The sequence below is a fragment of the Ovis canadensis genome, chromosome 17 (genome assembly GCF_042477335.2).
Source record: "Ovis canadensis isolate MfBH-ARS-UI-01 breed Bighorn chromosome 17, ARS-UI_OviCan_v2, whole genome shotgun sequence".
In the NCBI taxonomy this organism is placed as follows: domain Eukaryota; kingdom Metazoa; phylum Chordata; class Mammalia; order Artiodactyla; family Bovidae; genus Ovis; species Ovis canadensis.
In genome coordinates this window covers 73,000,016-73,026,216 of record NC_091261.1, presented here as the reverse complement: position 1 = coordinate 73,026,216, position 26,201 = coordinate 73,000,016, and the positions used below count along the sequence as shown (strand labels likewise).

Sequence of the window (26,201 nt, the reverse complement as noted above, 5' to 3'; positions counted from 1 at the left end):
TTTGGGGGACGCGAACTCCGCACATGAAATAGTTAGTTTTCAGTTTCCTCATTTTCGGAGTCTGTGGCGCCGTTGTGTAGTGATAGTTATTCTGGCCTCTCCTTGTGTTAGGGTCCCAGGTCCCCAGGTGGGTTCATCCAAGGCGGGGCAAGGAGCTGAAAGGCCTCTGCAGAGGCTGTTGAACCCTGGAGGCGGGCGCCCAGCCCGGCTCAGCCCCACCTGGCCCTACGGCCTCTGGTGCTCCCCTCAGTCCTGCCTCCCTGGACCTGAAGCCTGAGGCTGGCGAGGCGGGTTTGCTGGGCCTGGCCTTGCCAGTCACGGGCCCTCAGCGCAGTCGGAGGTCATGGGCTCTGTGTTCTGGCCATGGCTCTGCTGCCTCCAGACTGCGGGACCCTGTCCAGGTTCCTTTGGCTATGAGCCTGCCTCCTTGCATTGAGTGTGGAGATAGTAAGGCCGTGCTTCCCTCACAGGGTGAGAGTGAGGAGGGAATGCGAACTTGTAGGGATAGTGCCTGGCTCTTATCAGCCCTGGTGTCTGTTAGCAGTTACTAACTGCTGTTCTTCTCTGCTGTGCTTAGTTGGTCGGTCATGTCTGACTCTTGGCTACCCATTGGACTGTCGCCCCCCAGGCTCCTCTGTCCATGGGATTTTTCTGGGAAGAATACTGGAGTGAGTTGCCATTTCCTTCTCCAGGGGATCTTCCCAACCCAGGGATCAAACCTGCGTCTCCTGTGTCTCCTGCATTGCAGGCAGATTTTTTACCTGCTGAGCTGTTGGGGAAGCTCTTAGCCACAACCTGTTCTTGGCCCCAGTTACTCTTTTCCTCAGTTACTAAGACATCCTCAAATCAGGTGGGTCAGTGCCAGGCTCAGGGCGCTGGGGGAGCTGGGTCTACGCTCCTCCTCCATCGGCCCCCATCCCTCGGGGGCCCAGGCGAGCCCTTCATGAGCCTCCTGCTCGCTGGTCTGTCTGACACTCAGCTTCCATTTCCCCCATCAGACCGTCCTCCCTTCATCCTTGGGCTTCAGCTCGGTCTGCAGAGCCATCACAGGTTGGCTCTCCATTACTGAGCACTGTTGTTCCACCAGCTTCTCTTTCTCTTGACTGGCCTGCTTAGTTTTCTGTGCCTTGGTTTCTTCTTAAAAATGGGCTCAGTCGCAGTACCCACCCTACAGGAACTGAGTTAATGTGTGTCAAGTGCTTAGAGCAGGGCCTGTGCCTCGTGAGCTCCAATTCAGTGTTGGGTGTTATTCCTGGGCCCATGCCCAGGAAGTGTCGATAGTGCTTATTGACTAACCTCTGTGTAATCTCTGGTTTTAGATCTGCCGGAAGGAGCTGTGAAAGGCCTCTGCAAACTCTTCTGCTTGACCCTGCATCGATACAGGCGAGTGCCAGCCACCAGCCCAGTGTCCAGAGCACTTTGTGCGGAGAGGTGGTAGAGGGCAGTGGTTGGAGCTCAGGCTTTGGAGTCAGACTGCCTGTGTCCTGGGCAGGTTGCGGAACCTCTCTGTGCATCAGTTTCCTCCTCTCTGGACTAGGGATCATGCTCTCGTGGTGGTTTGTGTGAAGTTCTTGCTTACTCTGAGCTTTCACTTGTGCGTGTGAAAGCACTGGGCCTCATTTGAGCCCTATAGTAAGTGTTCTGTAAATGTAGATGTTGCCCGTACAGCCTTAAGGCTCCCTGCCCTTTGTTAGCTGCTTCCAGAACTCTGGGATGAGGTAGGGTTATCCAGTTACTTCCAAATCTCCTCATCTGTGATGCGCTGAAATACAGTGCAATGTCGTTTTCCTGGAAAGACGGGGCTTGGCTGAAGCCCCCCCCGCCCACCCCCTGCCCCGGGTCCACGTGTTCACCTTGGCCTTTGCCCCTCCCCCAGGGATGCAGCCTCACGCCGGGCCCTGCAGGCAGCCATCCAACAGCTGGCCGAGGCCCAGCCTGAAGCCACTGCCAAGAACCTTCTGCACTTTCTGCAGTCTTCGGGCATCGGCTCCAAAGTGGGCGTCCCCAGGTAAGAGGGGAAGCTGGTGGTGCTCGGGGCTCCAGAGTCCTTCTCTGGAGGAGCCCGTGCAGACCAGCCAGGGTGGCCACAGCCACCCCTTTCCCCTTTGCAGCCCTGGGGGGTGCTGGTGGTCTGCCTTCCGGCTGGAGGGAGAAGCCAGGATGTCAGGCCCAGCAGAGAGACCGCTCTCCTGGGGAGCAGGGTTGGGAAACTGGGGGCAGTAAGGCCATTTTAAGGAGAAACCAAATGCCTCCACCACCGCCACCCCCACCAGGCCCTAAAGGTGGGAAACCATCCTTCGGGTTTTATAGTTGTGGCTGCTGAGAGGCGGGGGCTCGGCACTCCTTGTCCTGAGTTGTCACAGGTGGTTTGTGGAGAATGGGTGTCCGGTTCCATCCAGTCATAGGTCAGCAGAGGGTCCTATCTGCCAGGCAGGGCCCTGCGGGGAGCCCTTGTCCTTAGGTAGAGGCCGCTGCTCTGACGTCTCTCCTCCGCTCCCCTCCCCTCCCAGTAAGAGCAGCGGCTCGGCCGCCTTGCTGGCCCTGTCCTGGACCAGCCTACTGGTGCGCATTGTCTTTCCCTCGAGAGCCAAGCGGCAAGGAGACATCTGGAACAAACTGGTAGGTCCCCGGGTCTTTGGAGTCGGCTCCCTGCACAGAGCTGGGTGTGTTTCAGCACCTTCTCTGGCCAGTGTTCTCCTCAGGGCCAGGTGGCCGGGCGCTTTGAGTTACCCTGGTGTGTGTCACTTTGGTGGATGGGCGCGAGGGCAGCATAACATTCATCTCCTCATCAGATATCTGCGAGCTTTCCTGGATCAGATGTGGGCTAGACCCTGGGACCTGGAACACAGGGATGAGCAAGAGAGACGTGGTCCCTGCCTTCATGACAGGCCAGAGTAGGGAAGACAGCCAAAAAACTAGGAAACCAGAAAGCAGTGTAAATCATTCTGTGTTTTTCTGACTAAGCATTCCTTTCCCTGTGTTTGGATTTCAGTGCTGAACTGGCTAATGGAGTGGGATTCTTGCCATGTGCTTTGATCCTTAAATCCTCTCCTCCCCGTTCTATGCCTGCTCCTTCCATTTTCCCTTCCTCGCCTTTCAGCGTGTCTGCTAACCAGAGATGGCTTCACAGGCCCGGTTGGGAGGTTCTCTTGAATGTCTTGATATGCTTAGTGGAGGGTAAGAGGAAAGGTGTCACAGTTTTAACAAAAAGGATCTTGGTGTGGATTTGATTCTTGGCCTTGAGATTTGGCCAAGTACTTAATTTAGTTTCTGAGTTCATTTCCCATTACTGTGAAAATGGGAACAAGTACCATCTGCCCATCCACCTCAAAGAGTTGTCACGAAGATGGGCCCAGAAGAGGTGAAAGGGCTGTGGAAACTTAGGGAGGGCTGTGCAGGTGGACACGTGGCATTAGCAAACCCTCAGCACCGCTGCCGGACACAGCCAGCTTGAAAGACGCGCTGAGGCCTCTCCCTGGGAGCTTGTGCAGCGCACCCCTGGGGATGACCGTAGATTGGCCATCAGCAGCTGACAGGAGGATAAGAACACTGAGACTTCACAAGTAGTGGATACACTCCAAACCCACCTTCGGAGTCTAGGTTCCATTGTTACCTAAAGGTCGTCTTATAAGATGGTTATCGCACGGGCCCTCTCATTGGTGTGTCTCCAATGACTTCTTGCAACCATTACCCAAGGTAAGTCAGTGTGCTTGTGGGTTAGTGAGCTGGAGGGGTCGACCTCGTTGTGTTGTGTTTATGGGACAGGATGCATCAAGAGATTTTCCTTTGCTCGTTGCTGATGTCGACTCTACACATAGGTGGCAGTTCATTCAGTTGCTGAAGTATTTGTCGAGGGCCCCTGTGTGCCGGGTGCTGTTGGCAAAGCTGAGGCTGAAGCAGCGGACGAGGAAGAGGACCTTGCTTTTTCATAGCTGGCAGTCCTGGGGAGGCTGGACGCAAATAGGTCCACACCTGGGTGATAAGGTTTAGAGCCGCACAGCAGAAAAGCAGGCAGGAGAATAGAGAGAGGGCGGACGCTAATGGTGGGAGGGAGGCCTCTGGAGGAGGTGCCGTTTGAGTGGAGACCTGAGGGTGTGAAAGAAGCAGCCATGCCCAGATGAAGGGGCAGAGCATTCAGGGAGAGGGAGCAGCAGTACAGTTGTGAACGAGATGTCAGCGAGCTTAAGAGGCTGTTTTAATAATAATTTTTTTTTTAAGTTCAATATTCAAAAAATAATAAGAAAGTTCAATATTCAACAAGTGTCGAATGATACACCAGTTTCCTTCCCACCCCTTCTCTAGGCATTTTGGTCCCCCACAAGAACTAGTTCCTTGTGTAGGTAAAGATAGTCCCTGTGTATATGATGAAGTAGATTTTTTTATACAAGTGATAGCATACATGTAAACTTTTTATCTCATCTTGTGTTTTTTTCTTTAACCAGATGTAGAATTTGTTATAGGGTATTATATAAAGAGCTTCTCATTCTTTAAGACTGTTACTAATCCTTTGAGTGGGTGTACCACGGTATATAACCAGTCCCCTGTTGATGACCGTTTACAGTGTTTACAGCCTCTCATCATAAAAAGCGTTGCCGTGAATAACCTTGTGCATCTCCCACTTTGTACACATACACATGGAACTCAGCTGACTTCTTAAGCTTGCCCTCGTTCTCAGGTGGCAGCCCACACCAGTGACCTCAGGTGCTTGTGGCCTGTACGGTCTCTGTGAGGCTTGTTAACCGAGCACCTCTTTGTGCTCCACTCTGGGTTGGACAGTGAGCTCCCGCAGGCAGGATCAGCCTATCGGTCTTGACTCCTATATCCACAGTGCCTAGCCTAGTGCCTGCCCTTTCATCAGCGCTCACTGCCTGGGAATTAATGAGGAAATAGTCAAGGCAGATGAAGAAATACATGAAACAGAAGCTTCCCCTTTTTCCACATGGCACTTCCCTCGCTGTAATTATGTATTCATTTGTGTGTTTATTTGTTTAGTATCTCTTTCTCCCTCTGGATTGTGAGGTGCATGAAAGCAAGGGCCGTATCTGTCTTATTCTCCCGGTGTTTTCATTTCTGACTCATAGTAGGTGTTCAGCAGATACTTACTTACGAAGTGCTTGAGTGAACAGATGTAATTCTGGGACAGGGGCTGAGTCGGGGGTCCGGGGGGGTAAAGCGAAGAGGGTCTGGCTGGAGTCGGGTGGGAGAGGCCTGGCAGAGATGGCCTCAGGTTCTGGCCGGTGGGCCTGACGGAGGCCTTGGGCAGGCTGTGAGGGCCACGGGTCCTCTGCTCCCGTTTTCCATCCGGACCCGAGCGCCCCTGTCCCCGCAGGTGGAGGTGCAGTGCCTGCTCCTGCTGGAGGTGCTGGGCGGCTCCCACAAGCACGCCGTGGACAGTGCTGTGAAGAAGCTCACCAAGCTGTGGAGAGAGGTGACAGGAGGCCGCGGTGGGTGGCGGGCACTGCTTCCCGTGCGCACCCCCACTGCCGTCTGATACCCCTGCCCTCCCTGTTCCTCCTCAGAACCCCGGGCTGGTGGAGCAGTACTTGTCAGCCATTCTCAGCCTGGAGCCCAGCCAGAGCTACGCAGGCATGCTGGGGCTGCTGGTGCAGTTCTGCACGAGCCACAAGGAGATGGACGTGGCCAACCAGCACAAGGCAAGCGGGCGCTGGGCGGGGAGCGCGTTTTCCCCTGGTGGCCCCAGCCACTGGCCTCATCTGAAGTTGGCTGGTTTTCTGTCCCGAGACCCTGGCCTTTCGCGGTGATGTGTGAGGAGCGGGAACGTTTCCTCTCTGGTTCTGGCTGGGGGTGGGCCCTGCTGCAGTTACTGGGATGCTGATTTGCCTGTTCGTGCTGTCGCTGAGTCACTGACCCCTGAGCAGCTGCCTTTTACCAGCCTCTGTGCCAGGTGTTGGGGCTGCAGCAGTGAGTGAGGGGGCCATGATCCCTGCCCAGGCGGGGCTGAGTCTGAGGAGCCCACTGTTAGGCAGAGTGGCATCTTGTCATCTCTGTGAAACACGCTACAAAAGGAACCACGCGAGAGGCTGTGATACTCTGTGGTGGGAACCTATCTCAGGTTGTGGGTCAGGCAACACATCTCTAAGGAAGGACCTTAAAGAGTGAAGAGGTGTTAACAAGGCCAAGAGGCAAGGAAGGGCATTTGGGGCAGAGAGAGCAGTGTGTAGGCTGGATGGGTGGTACGTGGCTGCCTGGGTGAGAGAGGAGCCACCAGGCCTGTGAGCCACGCCAGGGGTCTGGACTTGATCCCAGGAGCCATGGAAAGCTGTGGAGGGCTTTTCGTTGGGGAATGGTGTGGACACTGGCATTTCCATGCTTGACTCCGTGTCGTTTGGGACCCTGATTGGTACTGTTCAGAAGTGCTCGCACAAGAGGGACCTCAGAGCACCAGTGTCCGACAGGTCTCTCTTCCCCAGAGTGCCCTGCTGGACTTTTACGTGAAGAACATCCTGATGAGCAAAGTGAAGCCTCAGAAGTATCTGTTGGTGAGTGAGCGGTGGCCCTTCCTCGTCCGTCCAGCTGAATGCCCTTTTAAATTCTGTGATTCAGAGCCATGCTTTATTCTCGGTCTGTTCCCACAAGGGCTGGGTGCCTGACCCCTTTCTCTTGGCAGGATAACTGTGCCCCTCTGCTTCGGTACTTGTCCCACTCAGAGTTTAAGGATCTGGTCCTGCCCACCGTACAGAAGTCCTTACTGAGGAGTCCAGAGAATGTCATTGAAAGTAGGTTGCTGCCAGCCAGGACAGTGGGAGGCAGATGACATCACCCAGTGAGCCAGATCGCAGCTGCTTGGCAACAGGCAGTGTTTATGGGGGTTGTGGGGGGAGGCTGTATTCACTGTGTACCTTGTTGGGCCCCTCGAGAGGGAGATTTAGGGACCCTTTCGAGAGTATGTTGAAAGTAATGGGCCCTCTTGTTGAAAGAGTGCACAGAAGTGTATCTGTTGAAAATGCTGTATACATACATTTTTAGAGGTCTGAGAACCTTCTGGAAACCAGGTTAAGAACCTCTGTCTAGACAGGTTGACCTTGGTGCCGGTGGTATTTGAAACCCTAGGATGTGAGAGTTGAGTCTCTGTCCCTTTTTATCTTGGTAAGAGGTATAGGTGGAGTGTTGGGGGCACAGATTTTGCTGTAGGGATGGGGCAGTGTACAGCTTTATAGCAGAGCTGAGGGACAAAGGTGTGACCAATATAGAGGTGAAAAGTGGTCGCGTTCCACGTGGCTAGATGGCGGGCCTGAGCGTTGGCTGGGGAGCTGGGCAGAAATGGGCAATTTCCCTCCGAGGTCAGCATGGTGTGTGCTTTCTGTCCCCCTCAGCTATCTCCAGTCTGCTGGCATCCGTGACTCTGGATCTCAGCCAGTATGCCCTGGACATTGGGAAAGGACTGGCTGGTGAGTGTCCCGACCCCTCTCCCGCCCCTCGAATGACACCTTGGGTTTTTGGTTGCACTTGTCCCAATTGTAGAAGAAGGGGCACGAGACAGCCCCGTTTAGAAATAAGCTACAGTCGTGGAGTTTCTTTTCTGAGATCCTTGATCATGAGAACACAGAGCCAGGATGGATGAGTTGGGAGCCAGGAAGACAAAGACGAGAGCCTGGGTCCTCAGCTCTGAGCGGCGGCTCTCTGTGTCCAGGTCAGCTGAAGTCCAACAGCCCTCGCCTGATGGACGAAGCCGTGCTGGCGCTGCAGAACCTGGCCCGCCAGTGCAGTGACTCCTCGGCGATGGAAGCCCTGGCCAGGCACCTGTTTGCTATCCTTGGAGGTGGGCTCGCCTTTCCGGGCATGGGGATGGCCGAGGTGTGGGCTCTGGCACTCCCTGGGTGCTGGGGCCTGCTGGGAGCTCCGTGCTTTGAGTCTTCTTGTGTCAGGAATGTGAATAGAAGCACAGGCAGAGAGGTGTGGATGGGGGTGAGCTCAGTTTTAAGTATAGATGTTTTTGTGCACATAGGTTAAAAAATACAGAAAAATACACCAAAATATAAGTAATATTCTTAGATGGGTGATTTTTAGATTTTTAAAAAAATTTTTTCTGTTTGTCACATTTTCTGCAAGAACATATTTACTTCTTTGCTGCTGCTGCTGCTGCTGCTACTAAGTCGCTTCAGTCGTGTCTGACTCTGTGCGACCCCATAGATGGCAGCCCACTAGGCTCCTCTGTCCCTGGGATTCTTCAGGCAAGAATACTGGAGTGGGTTACCATTTCCTTCTCCAGTGCATGAAAGTGAAAAGTGAAAGTGAAGTCGCTCAGTCGTGCCCGACTCTTAGCGACCCCATGGACTGCAGCCTGCCAGGCTCCTCCGTCTATGGGATTTTCCAGGCAAGAGCACTGGAGTTGGGTGCCATCACCTTCTCCATTTACTTCTTTGTCAGAAAAAAAAAAACCCCAATAAGTGGTTTTAAACCCAACTTCATGATAAAGAGGCTCTACTTTTAGAATCAGAAACTATCTTTCTTTCTCTCTTTTTTCCTTTTTTGGCCACACTGCTTGGCCTGTGGGATCTAGTTCCCCGACCAAGGATCGAAGTCAGGCCCCTGGCATTGGGAGCACGGCGTCTTAACCACTGGACTACCAGTGAAGTCCCCCGGTGTGTCTTGATGTCACACACATGACGTGTTCACCCCCTTGGGAAAGGTGGCAGATGTGGATTCTGAATCTTTGCTCTCTCTCCTCTCAGGCTCGGAGGGGAAGCTAACTATTGTAGCCCAGAAGATGAGCGTTCTCTCAGGTATAGAATTTCTCTGCGGGTGTCAGGAAGTGTGGTTATAGATGAGGGTCACCCCGACCGTCAGGTGCGGCGAGTCCGTTGGATCCTGACGTCTCTGACAGTCTTGGCCGTCCCAGCCTGGCTTCTGTAAAAGGCAGGACGTGATGGGAGATTGAGGGAGGGTCAGTGATGGCCGGAGGAGAGGCGTGGCTGCTGGGGAGGGGGCAGCGACAGGAAGATGGTGCGTTGGCAGTTCTTTGCGGACCAGGGGCTGAGCAGGGAACCCCCGCCTTCCAGGGATCGGGAGTGTCAGTCATCATGTGGTGTCGGGGCCTTCCAGTCAAGTCCTGAGCGGGACCGTGGCTGAGCTCTTCATCCCGTTCCTCCAGCAGGAAGGTAATTCTGGGCAGCACGGTGAGGCTGCAGCCGGGCCCCATGTTTGAGCCCGGTTTTCGCAGTTGAAGCCTGCGGTGACCCCTTCTGAAGGCCCTGCTTCCCCTCCCCGAAGCATCACTGCTTCTGCTCCCTTTACCCGGCTTGCTTTTGCGTGCGGCTCGCGGTAATATGACGTGGGTGTAAGATGTCTGGCTGACCGGCTCCGACTTCTCCCCCTAGTTCACGAAGGCACCTTGGTGCACGCTGTCTCTGTCTTGGCTCTCTGGTGTCACCGCTTCACCACGGAAGTACCCAAGAAGCTCACCGAATGGTTCAAGAAAGCCTTCAGCCTTAAAACCTCCACCTCTGCCGTGAGGCATGCCTACCTGCAGTGCATGTTGGTCTGCTTCCGAGGTGAGCGGCTCCCTGCAGGGGAGACCCAGTCTTCAGGGTGGCGTCGCCACTCCGGGCTTGCCCTTTTGGTCCAGCCTTTTTTGCATCGTTTCCTCCTGAGTCCATGGGAGCATCCAGCTTAGTCATCCACAAAGCCTAGAATCGGAGCCCCGTTTGATTTTGATTTCTCCCCCTTATCAGACCTTCAGAGTACAAAGTTTATTCAGAGAGGACCCGTAGCCAGAACCCGTTGCTCTGTTTTCTGAAATCATGAAGATATGATTCTGATAAGACTGGTGTATGAGGTGTAAATTTATAATCTTTACCCTGGAACTGTGAGAAACCAGCCCTGCCCTCGCATCAGGGCTGACAAACCTGTCATCTGGGCACTTGCCTCTTCCACGTGCAGTGAGGGGACACAGCAAATCTGGGTAGGAGCTTGATCCCCAAGGAGAAAATCTCCAACACTGATGTCCACCTCTCAGGTGGACTCCTGTTTCACTTATGGTTTAAATGGATGATGACTGTGTCTAAGGAAATGTCTGGGAGATTCCAGAGTGCCCTCTAGAAAGGTGACCCCCTTCTGTTCTGTGTCTGAGCTTGTGTATCACTTTGCAGTTTTGGTGCACTGATCAAAGTTAACTTTAGATTGAGTTCTAAACAGCCAAGTCTTGGTTTAACCTCGTCTCTAGCTTGAGCTAGTTCTAGTTCTGCTCCAGACTTTAAAAGCAAACATAAACCTTTAAAATACACATTTCTTGGATTCAAAAACGTGGCATTGTCCAAATGAAATGCTTTTTAGTGTGTGAAATATTCTGATATACCAGTTTGGTAATTTATGAGTTTAGTTACAGGTTTTGGTAGGTTTTTACCTTTTTTTTTTAAAAAAGACTTTAGTTCATAGGTCAGCAGATTGGTTCTGGTTGGGGGCTTTGGGTCTGGAGGTTGTCTGATGTGGGGAAACCGCCCCAGAAAGAAATTGGTGGACCTGAGGTTTTGCCCTGGTTCTCTTCTCCCAACCAGCTGTGTGGCCATGGGCAACTCACTTCACCCCTGTTTCTTTATCCATCAAATGAATAGCCAGACTCTTGGGTTAGTAAGGACCCTTCTAGCTCTATCCGTAAGGTTGTAGAGTTTGATTTAAGCCCTAGATTGTATTCCACTCCTTCGAGGTATTTAAAAGGTAATCATTAGCCGGTTCAGACAGGGGTGAATGTCCTTTCTCAGGTAACCTTGCCCCCCCTCCCCCCACCCCGAGTGATGGACAGGCGCCGGTCCTGTCTCCACAGGTGATACACTGCTGCAGGCCCTGGACTTGCTGCCCTTGCTCATCCAGACAGTGGAGAAGGCGGCCTCCCAAGGCACTCAGGTTCCCGTTGTCACCGAAGGGGTCGCCGCTGCCTTGCTGCTCACGAAGCTCTCAGTGGCCGACTCACAGGCTGGTAAGAGTCTAGCGGTGTCCAGGAGGCTGCGGACAAGGGCCTCTTCCAGAGTCCCTGGGAGGAGGGCCAGATGTTCAGGATTTGGCTGTGTCAGCTTGGCCACTTACCCCCTGAGCAGTCACAGGGCCACTTGGCACCTGCCGGGATGGATTTTATCCACAAGCTCCCGTCCCTGAGCACTGGAGTAACAGAGCGGAGGAAGACAGTGACAGCGCCCCCTGCTGCCCTCCCACCGCTCAGTGCGACCCTGAGGCTCATCCCTGCAGGTGTTCAGTGGGACTTCGTTTTTGATTGGTTATACAGTTTTAGGATGTAACATGAACAGTGTCCCCTGAGTTTAGCCAGCCTGCCTTCCAGCCACTCAGTTTCTCTCCTTGGAGGACATTACCAGTTTCGTGTCCAGAGATGGCTAATGTGTAATTGCCCAAACACCCTGGGTAATGTACTATACATGGGCTTTCCTGCTGGCTCAGTGGCAGAGTCCGCCTGCCAATGCAGGAAACTCGGGTTTGATCCCTGGGTTGGGAAGATCCTCCAGGGTAGGAAATGGCAACCCACTCTAGTATTCCTGCCTGGGAAATCCCATGGGCAGAGGAGCCTGGTAGGTTACAGTCCATGGGGTTGCAAAAGAGTTGGACACGACTTAGCAACTGAACAACAACATGCTATACATGCCATTTTATATACTGAACACATCTGGGAAAAGATTCTAAATCTGCAACAAAAAGAGCTTTCCTGTTTTTGTGGCTACAGGGTATTCCATGCTTGTTTAGTCTAACTCCTACCCTGTGCGGACGTAGCTGGACATACTTCTGTGGTTAGAGACGAGATTCAGCTCTTTTCACATATTATTGCTTGACACCTGAGTATAGGCCAAAGCACTCAGCTACTTCTCCGTGGGGGGAGGCAGAAGTGAACATGACCCTGCTTCAGCAAGTTTTAAGCTGCCTTTACTGTAATGGGAGAAGGGATATGCAAACATTATCTGCCGTTAAAGGCAAAACATAGCATAAGAGCAGGTGGATTGCTTTTAGTTTCGGAGTTAGGGGCCAGGAAAGGCTTCCTGAAGGAGGGAGCATTTGAACTAGGGCCCTGAGGACTAGAAGGAGTTTCACTGACTGGAAGGGAATGGCCCAGTGTGAGTTCAGACCAGGGAAGGGCAAGGGAAGGCACCACGTGAGGCCCTGAAGGAGCTCTGCCTGGCACCTGGAGCAGGTGGGAATCCGAGATGGGAGGCAGGTCGTCTGGGCTCCTGCAGGCAGTGGAGAAGCACCAGAGGTTTCCATAAGAGGTGATGCTACCAGAAGAACTAGTTAGTTCTTGGCATGGGAGGACAGTGAGCCTGGGAGTGACCCCTCCCTGCCGAGGTGGCTCTGCCAGAGGACCCAGCCCTGGCAGCTGCAGCGTGGCGGGGCCAGCCCTGGGGGAGGCGGTGGGCTGTGTGGTGGAGTGACCTTTTGTCTCTTGCAGAGGCCAAACTGAGTGGTTTCTGGCAGCTCATTTTGGATGAGAAGAAGCAGGTTTTCACTTCCGAGAAATTCCTGCTCATGGCTTCAGAGGATGGTGAGTCTGCCTAGTTGAAGTTGAATTTGGGGCTGAGTCTCTCTGGTGGGTCTTCAGAGATGACCCTTCCCGGACTGCCTATTGTTTTGACCAGTCAGCTTGGCAGAGACCTGGAGCAGAGCGGTCTGACCAGTAGCTCAGCTTTCCTGAGAATGACGTTATTCCTGTGGGGCCTGGAAGGCTGGGAGGTGGGAGTGGAGGGGGAGGTTTGTGGAGACAGAGCGCTAATAGCTGTAGAGCTGTGACATTAGCTGTAATTACAGCTGATCAGGTAATTGGTGTTGTCTCAGGGGCTTTATGTTCAGCGGCAGCTGAGAAGCTCTAGGGAGGTGTGGCTGGCTCTACTCCCCCACTGGGAGACAGAAAAACTACTGGTTTCTATCTTGGCAGAAAAGGAACTATTGATCTTTAAGTGTATGTTTAAAATTCTAGGTTGCCTTAGAAGTACCTGTGGCTAATTGGTGACTTGAAAAGTCTTTTGACTTGCACATCACAACATTCTGTTAATGAGCTACAACTGTTAGTCACTTCCTGAAGTTTAAAACACATTTAGCTAGTCTTTGAACAGGAAATGTATTCATATAATACAAAAATAAAAGCCCCAAGAGGGGCTACGCTGAAACTTACACCGTTGCTTTGATCTCTGCCCAGTGTCCCTAGCCATGGAAAACCGGTTTTATCCCCTTGCTGTGTATTGTCGATATTTTATTTTTATACCAATAAATATCCTTATGTGTTAGTTCTCTGCCTTTTTATATAAAAGGTAATATGCATGCTATATGCATTGTGCTGTCTAGATTTGGAAATCATTTCACATCAGTATGTGAGTGCTCTTATTCCTTAGAACTGCATACGAATTAAATAATGGAAGTATAGTTGAATTTATTAATATATTCGTGTGTTAATTTTTACTGTACAGCAGAATGATTCAGTTATACATATATATACACGTTCCTTTTTATATTCTTTTCCACTATAGTTTATTGAATATAATTCCATGTGCTATACCATAGGATCTCACTGTTTTAATTAAAAGTGTATATTTTTGCTGGTTCCAAAATACACGTGTGCGTATGCTAAAAGCATAACTTGCTTTTAGCAGAAAAGCAAATTCAGTAGATAACATATATGTATAACTGAGTCACTTGGCTATACATCTGAAATTAACTCAGCATTGTTAAATCAACTATACTCCAATATAAAGTAAAAAGTTTAAAAAAAAGAAAATTCAAGTGAAAGTGTAATTTTACGCTTACATTTTAATTTCCAACTTTTCCTGTTCTTTCTGGATATTTTCTCTATTTAATTTCTTTGTGTATTTGGCTGCCCTGGGCCTTAGTTGTGGCATGTGGGATCTAGTTCCCTGACCAGGGATGGAACCTGGGCCCCCTGCATTGGGAGCACGGAGTCTCAGCCTCTGGACCACCAGGGAAGTCCCCGTCTCCTCTGTTGTAGACGAGACCGGGTGCGTTCAGGGCAGTTTGGCTGCAGCCACATTCTCTATTTTAAAAGCACTTGCGCTGTTTCTTTCCCCTCACCAGCCCTGTGTACCGTGCTGCACCTGACAGAGAGACTGTTTCTTGACCATCCGCACCGACTCACAGGCAGCAAAGTTCAGTACGTGGGGCTTGTTCACCTTCCCCCTCAGGCCAGACGACCCCATTCCCTGGCAGGATCCCGAGCCGCAGCGGTGTGTGAGGGGCGGGAGGCTGGCTGCGGAGAGCCGCGCCCGGCTGTCCCCAGCGCGCCCTGTCCCTCTGCTGCAGGCAGTACCACCGGGCCCTGGCGGCCGTGCTCCTGAGCCGCCCCTGGCACGTGCGCAGGCAGGCCCAGCAAACGGCCCGGAAGCTGCTGTCCTCTCTCGGGGGCTTCAAGCTGGCGTACGGACTGCTGGAGGAGCTGAAGACCGTCCTCAGTTCTCACAAGGTCAGAGCCTCTTCCGGGCCCCAGAACTGGGGCTCACAGACCCCCGAGCTGCCCCTGCCTGCGCTGTGGGATCTCACCTGGGGTGCTCCCTGGCTGTCCTCACTTACGCGGGCTCTGTGTGATGCCAGGGTCTCCTGCCCTGCCTCACAGCTCAGGGACCACCGTGTTTCACACCATTCCTTTTCCTTTGCAGACACCGTTCTCTTTTCCCATGTCTTATCACACATAAGTCAACCTTTCTATTCTTGAGTAATGGAAAAACACTTCGTTTTTAAAGCACTTAAAAATTTTTTAAACATTTTTCTACCCTTCTCTCTGTCTTTGTCTCATAATGCCTTTAAGAGGCCAACAGGCGTACTGCGCTTGTTTTACGGGAGTTGCTCATGGTTCTGGCAGCTGAAATGACTTGCTCAGCATCTCCCATCAGCGGGTGGTGGCAGGACTGGGGCCTGGCTCCTGGTTTCAGCGCTCTTTGTGTCCCATTTCACTGCTTCCCTCCCTCCCTGAGCTGCCTTAGGGATGTGGGCTGGTGACAGACTTGCAGTCTCAGGTTCGTTCCCCCTGCATCGGATTCTGTTGCCTTTTTTCCCCCTGTGGACTCTTTGAGGCTCAGGACCCTAGGTGCTTCCTTCCAGGCCCATCTCACAGCCTGTGGATCCCAGCGCAGGGCTCTGGGCATTGGTCTCCACGCCAGCAGGGGCCCCAGAGAATCGCATGAATGACAGGCAGCCGCGTTCCCTGCGTCTTCATCTCCCGGGGACCAGGCCGGCGTGGGGCTCTGATCATTGGGGCTCATGCGTTGTCTCCCCGCAGGTGCTGCCCTTCGAGGCTCTGGTGACCGACACTGGGGAGGTGACTGAGGTGGGCAAGGCCTATGTGCCCCCGCGGGTTCTGCAGGAGGCTCTGTGCGTCATCTCTGGGGTGCCAGGGCTGGAGGGCGGCGTCACTGGCATGGAACAGCTGGCACAGGAGATGCTGATCATCTCTCACCACCCATCCTTAGGTCTGTGGCCCAGGTGGGTGGGTGGGGCAGGGACTCTGTCGGAAGAGCAGGTGGGCAGAAGGCCTCAAAGAGCTCCCCTTCGTTTCAGTGGCTGTGCAGTCTGGCCTCTGGCCAGCACTTCTCGCCAGGATGAAGATCGATCCAGAAGCCTTCATTACTAGGCACTTGGACCAGATCATCCCCAGGATCACCACACAGAGCCCCCTGAACCAGGTAGTTGGGCCTGTGAGCTGGCTCTGGCCTCAGGTCAGAGGGCAGACCGGGAAGATTCAGAGAAACAGAAGACGGGGTGATGAGAAGTGGTTTGGACCGTTGGGTTGCAAGTGACAGAGAGCGCCAACTAGTTTGAGATTAGCAGGGAGCTTGCTGGTTGCTGCATCTAACTGGTAAGCCCCTGGATGTGGCAGGACAGGGACTCAGATGTCCTCAAGACCTCATAAGTGGAATGTTTCTTGCCCTCTGTCCATCTCCCTTCCTCCTCTGTGCCTCACTGCTGCTTTCTGCAGCATGGGCTCTGTTATCAGTCTCTGCTTTTCAGTAGCAGGATAGCTGTTCTAGGCTTACGTCTCATCCCCTGTTAGCTCCCGTGGGAAAAGCTGGCATTTTCCAACCATTCCAGCTGGCAGGGGCCCTTACCGCCCGGGTTGACCTGACTCAGGTCCTCTGCTTATCCCAGGGCCCATCCTTCCGGTCTGGGTCACATGCCCATCTCTAGCGAGGGTGGGGGGAAGCTCTACCTGAAACACAGAGATCAAGAGTGGGAGAGAAATGTGTCCCCCATGTCCGGGTGCGGCATGCTGAGAAGGCAGGCACACCCTGTAGCCGTCCACTCCAGCGGCAGGGTTCAGAAAGAACAGGCAGTGGCAAGAAGGGGAGCCTGCTGCCCGGGGCGTGAGACATGGCAGGCCCTGTCTCCCATGCCAGCCGTGGCAGGCACTGACCGTGTCTGTTTGTCTGACAGTCTTCCATGAACGCCATGGGCTCCCTCTCGATCCTGTCCCCAGACCGGGTCCTCCCGCAGCTCATCAGCACCATCACCGCCTCCGTGCAGAACCCAGCGCTGTGCCAGGTGACGCGGGAGGAGTTTGCTATCATGCAGACCCCTGCAGGGGAATTGTATGACAAGTCCATCATCCAGAGGTGAGCCGCCTGCTCGAAGGCTCAGTAAGTGATACAGTCTGTCTGTCTGTTGGGGGAGTGCTGGCTGTGGTCCACACACAGCCTTCGGTCCTGGATACGAGAGTGTGTGGAGGACCCAGTGCTTGCCTGGTGCCTGTGACTTAAGAGGTAGCAGGGGTCTTGTGGCTGGTGGGAAGCTAAAGGGCCTCGTGGCCGGATGGAACCTGGTTGATCACCCGCTCTGGTGTTTCAGTGCCCAGCAGGACAGCATAAAAAAGGCCAACATGAAGCGAGAGAACAAAGCTTACTCCTTCAAGGAGCAGATCATCGAGTTGGAGCTGAAGGAGGTGGGTATGCGGAGGCCTCAGGCCAGTCCACTGGGTCACCCTGACCTGTGGCATATACCCCTGACCTCCCCGCTCAGCCCGGGTCCTCCTGTCACCTTCTTGATCTGCTCTTTCTCAGTAGCTTTCTCCACCCGGAACTCCAGGAAAAGAGATTTTCTTTCTGCTGTCAGTAGTTCATGTATTTTCTCTGCTAAATGGTGTAACTTGACTCCATGCCCATCCCCACACCCCACTCCTGGATGGCCAGGACCCGTCTGTCCTCCTACAGTGGGCACGGGCCCTGGCACAGTGTAGCCTCTGGGGCATCGGGGTTCATGGCTGTGTTCAGTGGTGACGGGGCTGGTTCTGGTGGAAGCACAGCACACATGGCTCTTGTCTCGGCCTGTGCTTCTCCCTCAGTCTTTTCATTTTCTTCTTCACTCTTTATAGGCTGAGTTCTTCTTGTCTTCTATATCTCTGCCCACATGTCCCTTCTGCAGAGAGGTGACCCCTCTGCCCACGCTCCCCAGAGCCGAGCCTCCCTGTTCTCGTTTGTTGTGCATCGTATTTATTCCTTTCACGACACCGGTCATGGTCTGAACCACCTTGTTTATATATCTGTTCCCTGTTCGTTGTGTAGCCACCCCCACTAAGATGGCGAGCTCTGTAAGGGCAGAGACTTGGTCTTGTTCCCATAGTCTCCCAAGTATCTGGCACCTCCTAGGTGCTCAGTAAATATCAGATGAACGAATGCTCTCAGCCTCTGCCAGGCTTTAGCTTACACTGGAGGAGAGTGTAGGGCAGGCTGGTCAGAGGTGGGAGAGGCTTAGGCTAGAATTCTGGAAGCTATGTGGCTTCCAGAATACCCTCTTTAACACTTGGAGGAACTTTCCATTTCTCTTAACACGTAAAGACTCTTTGTGTTTTGCTTGTAGAGAATCTGGCAAGAAATGGCTGCTCTACTGCTCTCTGTTCTGTAGAAACCAGGCGGCCTTGGGCTTGTGGGAGGTGGGGGAGGCCAGCCGGCAGGTTTAGGGTCCAGATCACAGACTCACAGCTGACCTGGAGCTGACGGTGGCGCTGAGCTCACCTTGCCTGGTGGTGGGAGGGAGGCAGGTCTGTGCCCTGGAGACGGAATTGCTGTGCTTGTCCCTTCAGGAGATAAAGAAGAAGAAAGGCATAAAAGAGGAGGTGCAGCTGACCAGCAAACAGAAGGAGATGCTGCAGGCCCAGCTGGACAAGGAGGCACAGATCCGGAGGCGGCTGCAGGAGGTGAGCGGCTACCCCAGCGCCCCCGCCTCACTTACTGTCAGGGTGGGCCCTGCTGACAGGCCCTCTGGGCTGACTTTGTTTACAGCTGGATGGTGAGCTGGAGGCGGCGCTGGGGCTGCTGGACACCATCCTGGCCAAGAACCCGTCCGGCCTGACCCAGTACATCCCGGTCCTGGTCGACTCTTTCCTGCCCTTGCTGAAGTCTCCCCTGGCTGCTCCCAGGATCAAGACCCCTTTCCTGTCCTTGGCTGCCTGTGTCATGCCCCCGAGGCTCAAGGCTTTGGGTTAGTTCTCATTGGCTGGCTGTGGGCATGGCCCCGGGGCAGGAGGGGGGTGGACAGGGGTGCCCTGAGTGCTCGGGGGAGACATGCAGTGACCTCAGCTACTGACCTGTATTCCCGTGGGTGCAGCCTTAGGCAGCCCAAGCTGCACATCCCGGGGAGCACGTGGTGCCATCTCCTCTCTCCATTCTTATGTCTACTGTGGCTTCACTCGAGGACCAAATTTTAGATGCTAGTCAGTGATCTGTGTGTGTGTGCTGCGTCACTCAGTCATATCCAGTTCTTTGCGACCCCATGGACTGTAGCCTTCTGGGCTCCTCTGTCCATGGGGTGTCTCAGGAAAGGATGCTGGAGTGAGTTGCCATTTCCTACTTCAGCAGATCTTCCTGACCCAGGGATCAAACCCTCATCTCTTATGTCTCTTGCATTGGCAGGCAGGTTCTTTACCACTGGGCCACATGGGAAGCCCTGATCTTTCTGTAGCAGTTCTAAATTCAGTGGCAGTGGGATAGTTGGTGCCACGTGGCCTATCCGTGGAGCCCAGAGCTCCTGAGTAGCCAGATGTGGATGACCAGAGGTCTCTGTGGCCTTGAGAAGCTTTCTCTTTAGCCGCAAAGAACCTTGTGAGGTGGCTGGGAATTGTGGTAACCTTGCTCTGTGGATTGTATGACACCTTTGAGCCTTAAGGATACGTTCCCATGGGTGAGGCTGGAGTCAGGCCGTGCACGCAGAACCTATTGGAAGTGTTAACCCGGCTGGCTGGGCTGCTGCATGGAGGGTGGGAGCGCCCTGTGGCTAGAGCTTCACTCCCAGCTGAATAACCTTGTGTGGCTCATGCTGCCTCGCCGCGTACTTCTGCTTCTTTACTGTCAGAAGGATAGCCCCTTGCCAGCTTGCCCACTCTTTCGGGGTGGCACGGAGTTAAAATGAGAAACTAGGTTGAAGAGATGGGCAGAGCAGAGCTGATTACTGTTAACTCAGGGGAACATGGGTCCCTGGTTCACACCTGAGCCAGAATGTGTGTCTTTGCGTGGGTCATCCCCTGTGGGTCCCTTCTCTTGGACACAGGCACTTTGGTGAGCCATGTGACTCTGCGCCTACTGAAGCCGGAATGTGCCCTGGACGAGTCGTGGTGCCAGGAAGAGCTGTCAGTGGCCGTGAAGAGGGCGGTGACCCTGCTGCACAGTCACACCATCACCAGCAGGGCGGGCAAGGGCGAGCCAGGTAAGGGACAGGATAGGGTGGACAGAGGGCGTGAGGCGGCGTGAACTGTGCGGGGGCTTGACTCCCATCCCCCGGGCTTCCTGAGGCCGTGGCTTCTGCTGGTCTCTCTCCTTGCTGGCCTTGATTTCCTCACCTTACCCCTTGAACTAGATGGATGACTTTTGAGTCCAGTCACTGTGACCCACCCCCCACCCTTGAGGGTTTAGTTTTTGCTGTTGGAATTTACTTGTCTGTTTTAACGCTCACATTGTGGAACCAGGCGCTGTCTGGGGTAGGAGCGGCATTGGCTTTAGAACTGGACTGCCGTCTCTTGTCTCTCTTGTGATGCTGCTGGCTTCAGGGTGTCAGAAAGGGCTGTCTCCCCACCCACTCGCCCTGAGGATGGACGCTGCAGCAGCCAAGCTCGGGGCCTGGCCCGCTTGCAGAGTTGGTCTGCTTCTTGCTCTCACAGATGCTGCACCCCTGTCCGCACCAGCCTTCTCCTTGGTTTTCCCATTTCTGAAGATGGTGCTGACTGAGATGCCCCACCACAGCGAGGAGGAGGAGGAAAGGATGGCCCAGATTCTTCAGATCCTTATCGTCCATGCCCAGCTGCGGGCCTCCCCCAGCAACCCACCCGGGCGTGTGGACGAGGTAAGGCAGGGAGCTCGGCTCCCCCTTGGCTTGAGTGGGGTTGGGGGTGGGGTGGGGCAGGGGCTTCTGACACTTATTGACCCATGAACAGTTCTGGGGAGGGGGTCCTACAGCAGCGGCCATTGGTGGGGAGACCCCACATGTTCTATTGAGAGAGGCTCTCAAGGCCTCACAGAAGCTATGGGTCTCCTGCATCTGATAGTTTCTGAGCCAAAGGAGTTGAAGGACTCTAACTTATTGTATGTTGTTCTTAAGAAGACAGTGCTGTTTACTATCCTTTTCACTTGCTTTTGAGACTGGAGCTCATTCAGTCAGGATTTTTTTTTTTAAGACTTTTTGGGTGTGGACCATCTATAAAGTCTTTATTGAATTTGTTACAATATTGCTTCTGTTTTATGTTTTGGGATTTTGGCCAAGAGGCATGTGGGATCTTAGCTCTGTGACCAGGGTTAGAATCCCCACCCTTTTCATTGGAACGTGAAGTCCTAAGGGACCACCAGGGAAGTCTCGAGGAGTTTTCTTTTTTAATAGATTAAAAGTGAAAGTCACTCAGTCATGTCTGACTCTTTTCTACCCCATGGACTATAAAGTCCATGGAATTCTCCAGGCCAGAAAACTGGAGTGGGTAGCTGTTTTATTCTCTAGGAGATCTTCCCAACCCAGAGATTGAACCCAGGTCTCCCACATTGCAGGTGGATTCTTTACCAGCTGAGCCACCAGGGAAGTCCAAGAGTGCTGGAGTGGATAGCCTATCCCTTCTCCAGGGGAACTTCCCAACCAGGAATTGAAATAGGGTCTCCTGCATTGCAGGCGGATTCTTTACCAGTTGAGCTACTGGGGAAGCCCAGTTTTAGTAGATTATGTTCTAAAAATTTGAAAGTAATGCTTACGTAGTTTAAAAAAATTCCAACAATACAGAAGCAAAAAGAGAAATGCCCCTCCTCAGAGGTAACTATTAATAACAGTTTGGTCTATACCCTCGTGGGCTTTTTTTTATTTAAGCACACATAAAGCTCACACCCACAAATGCAGTCATGCAAAAAATGGATTGTACCACTGCTTCCACGGGAATGTCTTCTCTCGGCCTCCTCCAGCGTCAGGACCCGTGTGGCCCACATCCTGTGGATCTCATCTTATGGGCTCTGTTCCGTGGCGCACCATGTTTTAGTCAGCTTTTTACTTGCTGATTGACATTTTAAGGCCACAAACCTTTCCGTGTTTTGAACACAGCTGTGGTGTGTCCCCGTGTTCATTTGCTGCCTCACACACCATGTGAACATTCTCATAGGACAGATTCTTGGGCGTGGAATTGTTAGGTCACGTGACATGTTCTGAGCTATACCCTCGCTAAGCGTTCCCTTTTCTCCAAACCTCGTACAACCTCACGTAGTGTTTAGCTTGCCAATGACAGGTGGAAGAATGGAGTCTTGTTTTATTTTGCGTTTCTTTACTTACTTGTAAAGTTCAGTATCTCTTTGTGTATTCATGAAGTGAAGTGAAGTCTCTCAGTCGTGTCCGACTCTGCGATCCCATGGACTGTAGCCTACTGGGCTCCTCTGTCCATGGGATTTTTCAGGCAAGAATACTGGAGTGGGTTGCCATTTCCTTCTCCAGGGGAACTTCCCGACCCAGGGATCGAACCTGGGTCTCCCGCATTGTAGGCAGACGCTTTACCGTCTGAGCCACAAAGGAAGCCACAGGTGGCTCATGTGTGTTCATGAGCCACCTGTATTTCAAAAGTCTGTGTTTCATCCAAGGGTAAGAATAGTTATTGTTGGTCCCTGGAGATCACGGCTGACTGGGGTTGGCTCCTGTGGATTGAGCTGTGGACTTGACAGGGTCCCTCCAGCATGGTCAGCAGGAAGACCCAGAATGTTCCCCTGTGGGTGAGAGGGACTCAAGTGCCTCCGGGCTTGGTTACAGACCTTCCGTGGACCTTCGTCCTGCCTCATGTGCTTTCTCCTGTAGAACGGCCCGGAGTTGCTGCCTCGTGTGGCCATGCTGCGCCTTCTAACCTGGGTGATCGGGACGGGCTCTCCCCGACTTCAGGTGATCTGGTTCCCTGCTGGCTTCTACCATTCACAACCCCGCCCTCAGGTTCTGATTGCCTCTCCCAGCCCTCAGTTCTAGCCTTGGGCACAGCGGTACTCATGAGAGCCAGCCAGACTGTTCTCAGTTCATGAGCGGTTTTGCTTGGATCCTGCCACTGCCTTGGCCTGGCGCTGGGGTCTGAGGCCTAGTAGGGGTGGGTGGGGTAGGTGTTCTTAGTTCAGATCCCCCCTGAAGCCCATTCCCAGCTCCCCTGCCTGGCCTCGTAGTAGGAAACGATTTGTTGAACTGAGCCCAGCGGCTGGATGTCTCCCTCAGGTTCTAGCTTCAGAGGCCTTGACCACCCTGTGTGCCAGCAGCAGTGGCGAGGATGGCTGTGCCTTTGCAGAGCAGGAGGAGGTGGACGTGCTGCTCTGCGCCCTGCTGTCCCCCTGTGCCAACGTGCGGGACACTGCACTCCGGGTGCGTGCCCATGCCCTTGCAGGGCTGCCTCGCCCCCTGCCCCCCCACCTCATCCCTCAGCCCTGCTCTTTGAGCTGCCCTGATGGGAGGTGCTGCGCATGTGCACCAGGCTGTGCTGGAGGCAAAGAGCAAGGTCGCAGAGGGTGGCTTGGGGTCATTCTGGGAATTGGAACAATGAAGCAGTCATATCACTGGTTTTTTCCTTTGCCTTTGACGACATCACCTAACTTCTAAAATGCACTGGGAAACACAATGGCAGTGCGGCAAATATTTCTTAAAACAGAGGGAACATCCTTTTTTAGAGATTTTTGTTGATCTTGAATGTTAACAGTTAAATTTTTAAAGTTTACTTAAAAAAAATTTCACCGCTGCATGCCATCATCTCACAAAAGAAAAGCTCTTTGAAGAGACAGAGCAGCTAATGAGTTGGTCTGCCTCATGGCGCTCCCTAACCAGCGCTGCTGTCCAGCTGAGCTGTCTGCCGGGATGGGACTGTTTAACTGTGTCGTCCAGCAGGGCAGCCACCAGCCATCGAGTGGCTCCTGAGCACTTGGAATGTAGCTGGTGCAGCTGAAGAAGTTAAGAGTTCGTTTTAATTGATTTTCTGTGGAGAACCACGAGTGGCTGTTGGCTTCATCTTGGATGGTGCAGCCCTCATGGGGGGCAGGGGGAGGGCAGGTCAGAGTGTCCTCCCAAAGGTCCTGCCTCATGCGGTGTGATCCCATGCCTCTCAGGGCCTGTTGGAACTCCACATGGTGTTGCCGGCGCCTGACACCGATGAGAAGAATGGCCTGAACCTTCTGCGCAGGCTCTGGGTGGTCAAGTTCGACAAGGAGGAGGAGATCCGGAAGCTGGCTGAGAGGTGAGCACCGTCAGAAGGCTGCCTGTCCTGCTTTGTTCTCTTTCTTCTTGTGGAATAACTGGACCCAGCGTGCTGAGCCTACAGAGGGATCGAGGGCTGGGGCGTTGGCTTTGGCAGGGCCTGTGCTGCCGGTCCTTGTCCGACCAGCTGCCTTTGGTCTGTTGTAGGCTCTGGTCGACCATGGGCCTAGATCTGCAGCCAGACCTCTGCTCCTTGCTCATCGATGACGTCATCTATCACGAGGCAGCTGTGAGGCAGGCCGGGGCGGAAGCCCTCTCCCAGGCGGTGGCCCGTTACCAGCGGCAGGCGGCCGAGGTCATGGGCAGGCTCATGGAGATCTACCAGGAGAAGCTCTATGTGAGTCGTCCGGGCACTGTAGTCTGGGCGTGCAAGGGTGGGTTGGACCCTGATCAGCCTCCAACCTAATCCAGACAGGAGCCACCCCGTGGCTCAGGGTCGCTAGTGCCTGATCCCGCTTCACCCGGGTGACTGGCTGGCCCACGGGCCCGGAGAGAGCCCTGCAGTGCATCGATCACCTGTTTGTTGCAGCGGCCGCCCCCGGTGCTGGATGCTCTGGGACGAGTTATCTCCGAATCTCCTCCAGACCAGTGGGAAGCCAGGTACGACAGCTGTTGCAGCACTCAGCGCTTCTGGATGTGTGACTAGGTGGAAGCTGCATGCCACGAGGAGGCAGCAGAGGGTGATGGGTCAGCAGGGGTAGGAAAAGACAAGACTTCCCTCTGAGTCAGAGGCCTGAGGTCCACTTCCGGCTCTTCCTGGTCAGCTGGGTGACTCTGCTCATGTTTCTCCTTTCCTCTGGGGACTGTTTTCTTAGAGTTCCCCAGGTACCTCCTCACGGCTGTGGCTGAAAGCTTCACCGTACTAGGCTTTTGTAGAATACAGCCACTTCCGATGTCGTCACCTCTGCTTCCTTCCCCTCCGTCTCCTCCTGCCTGGTGGGAGAAGGCTAGGCAGTGTGCTCACACAGAGGGAAACAGGCAGAGTGCTCCCCTGCTCGCAGTCACCCTGCGGGGTAACCTCTGGGCAGATGGCAGGGCTCTCTTACAAGTGGGCGGTTCCAGACCCACGGGCAGAGCTGGGGGCGAGCACAGGGCTCCGGGCTTCGTGCTGTGCTCTGCCCTGGAGCAGCATGTGCTGTTGGCAGGCTCGCTCTCCTCGTGACATGCCAGGATAGAGGTCCCCAGCCGGGGGGCCTCTGACTCCACTGACACGTTCCCCTGCTTTCCCAGGTGTGGCTTGGCTTTGGCCCTGAACAAGCTTTCCCAGTGTTTGGACAGCTCTCAGGTGAAGCCACTCTTTCAGTTCTTTGTCCCGGACGCCCTCAATGACCGAAACCCAGATGTCCGGAAGTGCATGTTGGATGCAGCTCTTGCAACGCTCAACACACATGGGAAGGTAGGAGATCTCAGCCAGGCGAGGAGATGGGGGACAAGGTCTCAGCCACCTGAGGAGCGGGAAGAAGGCTGGGTCGGGACAGGCGGCAGGCTGTACCATGATGCCACAGCGAGGCCCAGTGCTGGACATCCTGGCCGGGTGCTGGCCCCCCAGCAGATTCTGTTTGTATTTCTTTGGGGTCAGAAAGACCCCAAAAGGGTATTAAATTGATGTAAGTCTGCTGCGGTTCTGCCAGAAAGCCGGGAAGCCCGCTGGCATGGCTGGCTGACTGGTCAGGATGCCTGTCCCGCAGCCAGGCTTGGGCAGAGCCCGTTGTCCCCAGGCACGGTCCCTGGGCTGACGTGAGGCTCTGGGTGCCCCGGGCTTTCAGGAGAACGTCAACTCACTGCTGCCGGTGTTCGAGGAATTCCTGAAGGACGCGCCCAACGACGCCAGCTACGATGCTGTGCGCCAGAGCGTGGTGGTCCTCATGGGTTCTCTAGCCAAGCACCTGGACAAGAGTGACCCCAAAGTGAAGCCGATTGTCGCCAAGCTCATCGCTGCCCTTTCCACCCCCTCCCAGCAGGTATGTCCCCCGACCACCTGGGCCCTGTTTGGGTGGGCGGTGGAAGCTGCAAATGGAGTCGGGTGTCAAATCCGGATGGCTGTGCTCTCTGCCCTTCTTTCAGGGGACTGCCTAGTTTATTCAGAGTTAGGAATGCCCTAGTGGAGAGTCAGCTTGTTACTATGTTCTAGATCTCTTAAGTATGTGCATTTTTTCTAATACTTTTTAATAGTTATTTTTTGCACTTTGTATAAACTTGGTTCTGGAGATACAAAGATTAGGGGGAAAAAATCGTCCTTGGTATGTTAGGCTTTCCGTGACATTCTCTCTGTGTGTGTTGTATGTTTTGGGGGCCTTTTAATGCAGTTTTCAGGCCACAGGGCAAAGGATTTTTTTTCCCTCTTTCTTGAAGAACACATTACGTGTATTTTCTGTGACTTGCGTTTTGTTCACTTCATTTTGAGCCATCCAGAGTGTTCTCCTCAAAGGCACAGTTGAAAACCATAGGTTGACAGAATTGTGGTTGAATAAGCTATCTGATGCTGGGAGGGATTGGGGGCAGGAGGAGAAGGGGACGACAGAGGATGA

At 53.7% G+C, this 26,201-nt stretch overlaps 1 protein-coding gene across 1 annotated transcript in view; it reads left to right on the top strand.

Moving 5' to 3' along the window:
• Window positions 1–26,201, top strand: part of GCN1 (GCN1 activator of EIF2AK4) — a 54,447-nt gene that overhangs the window by 6,454 nt on the left and 21,792 nt on the right. Inside the window, exons 3-33 of the mRNA XM_069556867.1 lie at window positions 1,320–1,383; window positions 1,877–2,008; window positions 2,511–2,619; window positions 5,330–5,428; window positions 5,520–5,654; window positions 6,432–6,500; window positions 6,629–6,737; window positions 7,335–7,409; window positions 7,652–7,780; window positions 8,694–8,744; window positions 9,021–9,119; window positions 9,339–9,512; window positions 10,781–10,933; window positions 12,404–12,496; window positions 14,038–14,113; window positions 14,263–14,422; window positions 15,236–15,425; window positions 15,514–15,638; window positions 16,387–16,565; window positions 16,798–16,891; window positions 18,029–18,142; window positions 18,228–18,426; window positions 19,492–19,647; window positions 20,099–20,280; window positions 22,249–22,329; window positions 22,648–22,791; window positions 23,526–23,653; window positions 23,821–24,010; window positions 24,203–24,273; window positions 24,904–25,069; window positions 25,440–25,634. Coding sequence (XP_069412968.1) covers window positions 1,320–1,383; window positions 1,877–2,008; window positions 2,511–2,619; window positions 5,330–5,428; window positions 5,520–5,654; window positions 6,432–6,500; window positions 6,629–6,737; window positions 7,335–7,409; window positions 7,652–7,780; window positions 8,694–8,744; window positions 9,021–9,119; window positions 9,339–9,512; window positions 10,781–10,933; window positions 12,404–12,496; window positions 14,038–14,113; window positions 14,263–14,422; window positions 15,236–15,425; window positions 15,514–15,638; window positions 16,387–16,565; window positions 16,798–16,891; window positions 18,029–18,142; window positions 18,228–18,426; window positions 19,492–19,647; window positions 20,099–20,280; window positions 22,249–22,329; window positions 22,648–22,791; window positions 23,526–23,653; window positions 23,821–24,010; window positions 24,203–24,273; window positions 24,904–25,069; window positions 25,440–25,634 — 3,941 coding nt within the window. The remainder of the gene's footprint in view (window positions 1–1,319; window positions 1,384–1,876; window positions 2,009–2,510; window positions 2,620–5,329; window positions 5,429–5,519; window positions 5,655–6,431; window positions 6,501–6,628; window positions 6,738–7,334; window positions 7,410–7,651; window positions 7,781–8,693; window positions 8,745–9,020; window positions 9,120–9,338; window positions 9,513–10,780; window positions 10,934–12,403; window positions 12,497–14,037; window positions 14,114–14,262; window positions 14,423–15,235; window positions 15,426–15,513; window positions 15,639–16,386; window positions 16,566–16,797; window positions 16,892–18,028; window positions 18,143–18,227; window positions 18,427–19,491; window positions 19,648–20,098; window positions 20,281–22,248; window positions 22,330–22,647; window positions 22,792–23,525; window positions 23,654–23,820; window positions 24,011–24,202; window positions 24,274–24,903; window positions 25,070–25,439; window positions 25,635–26,201) is intronic.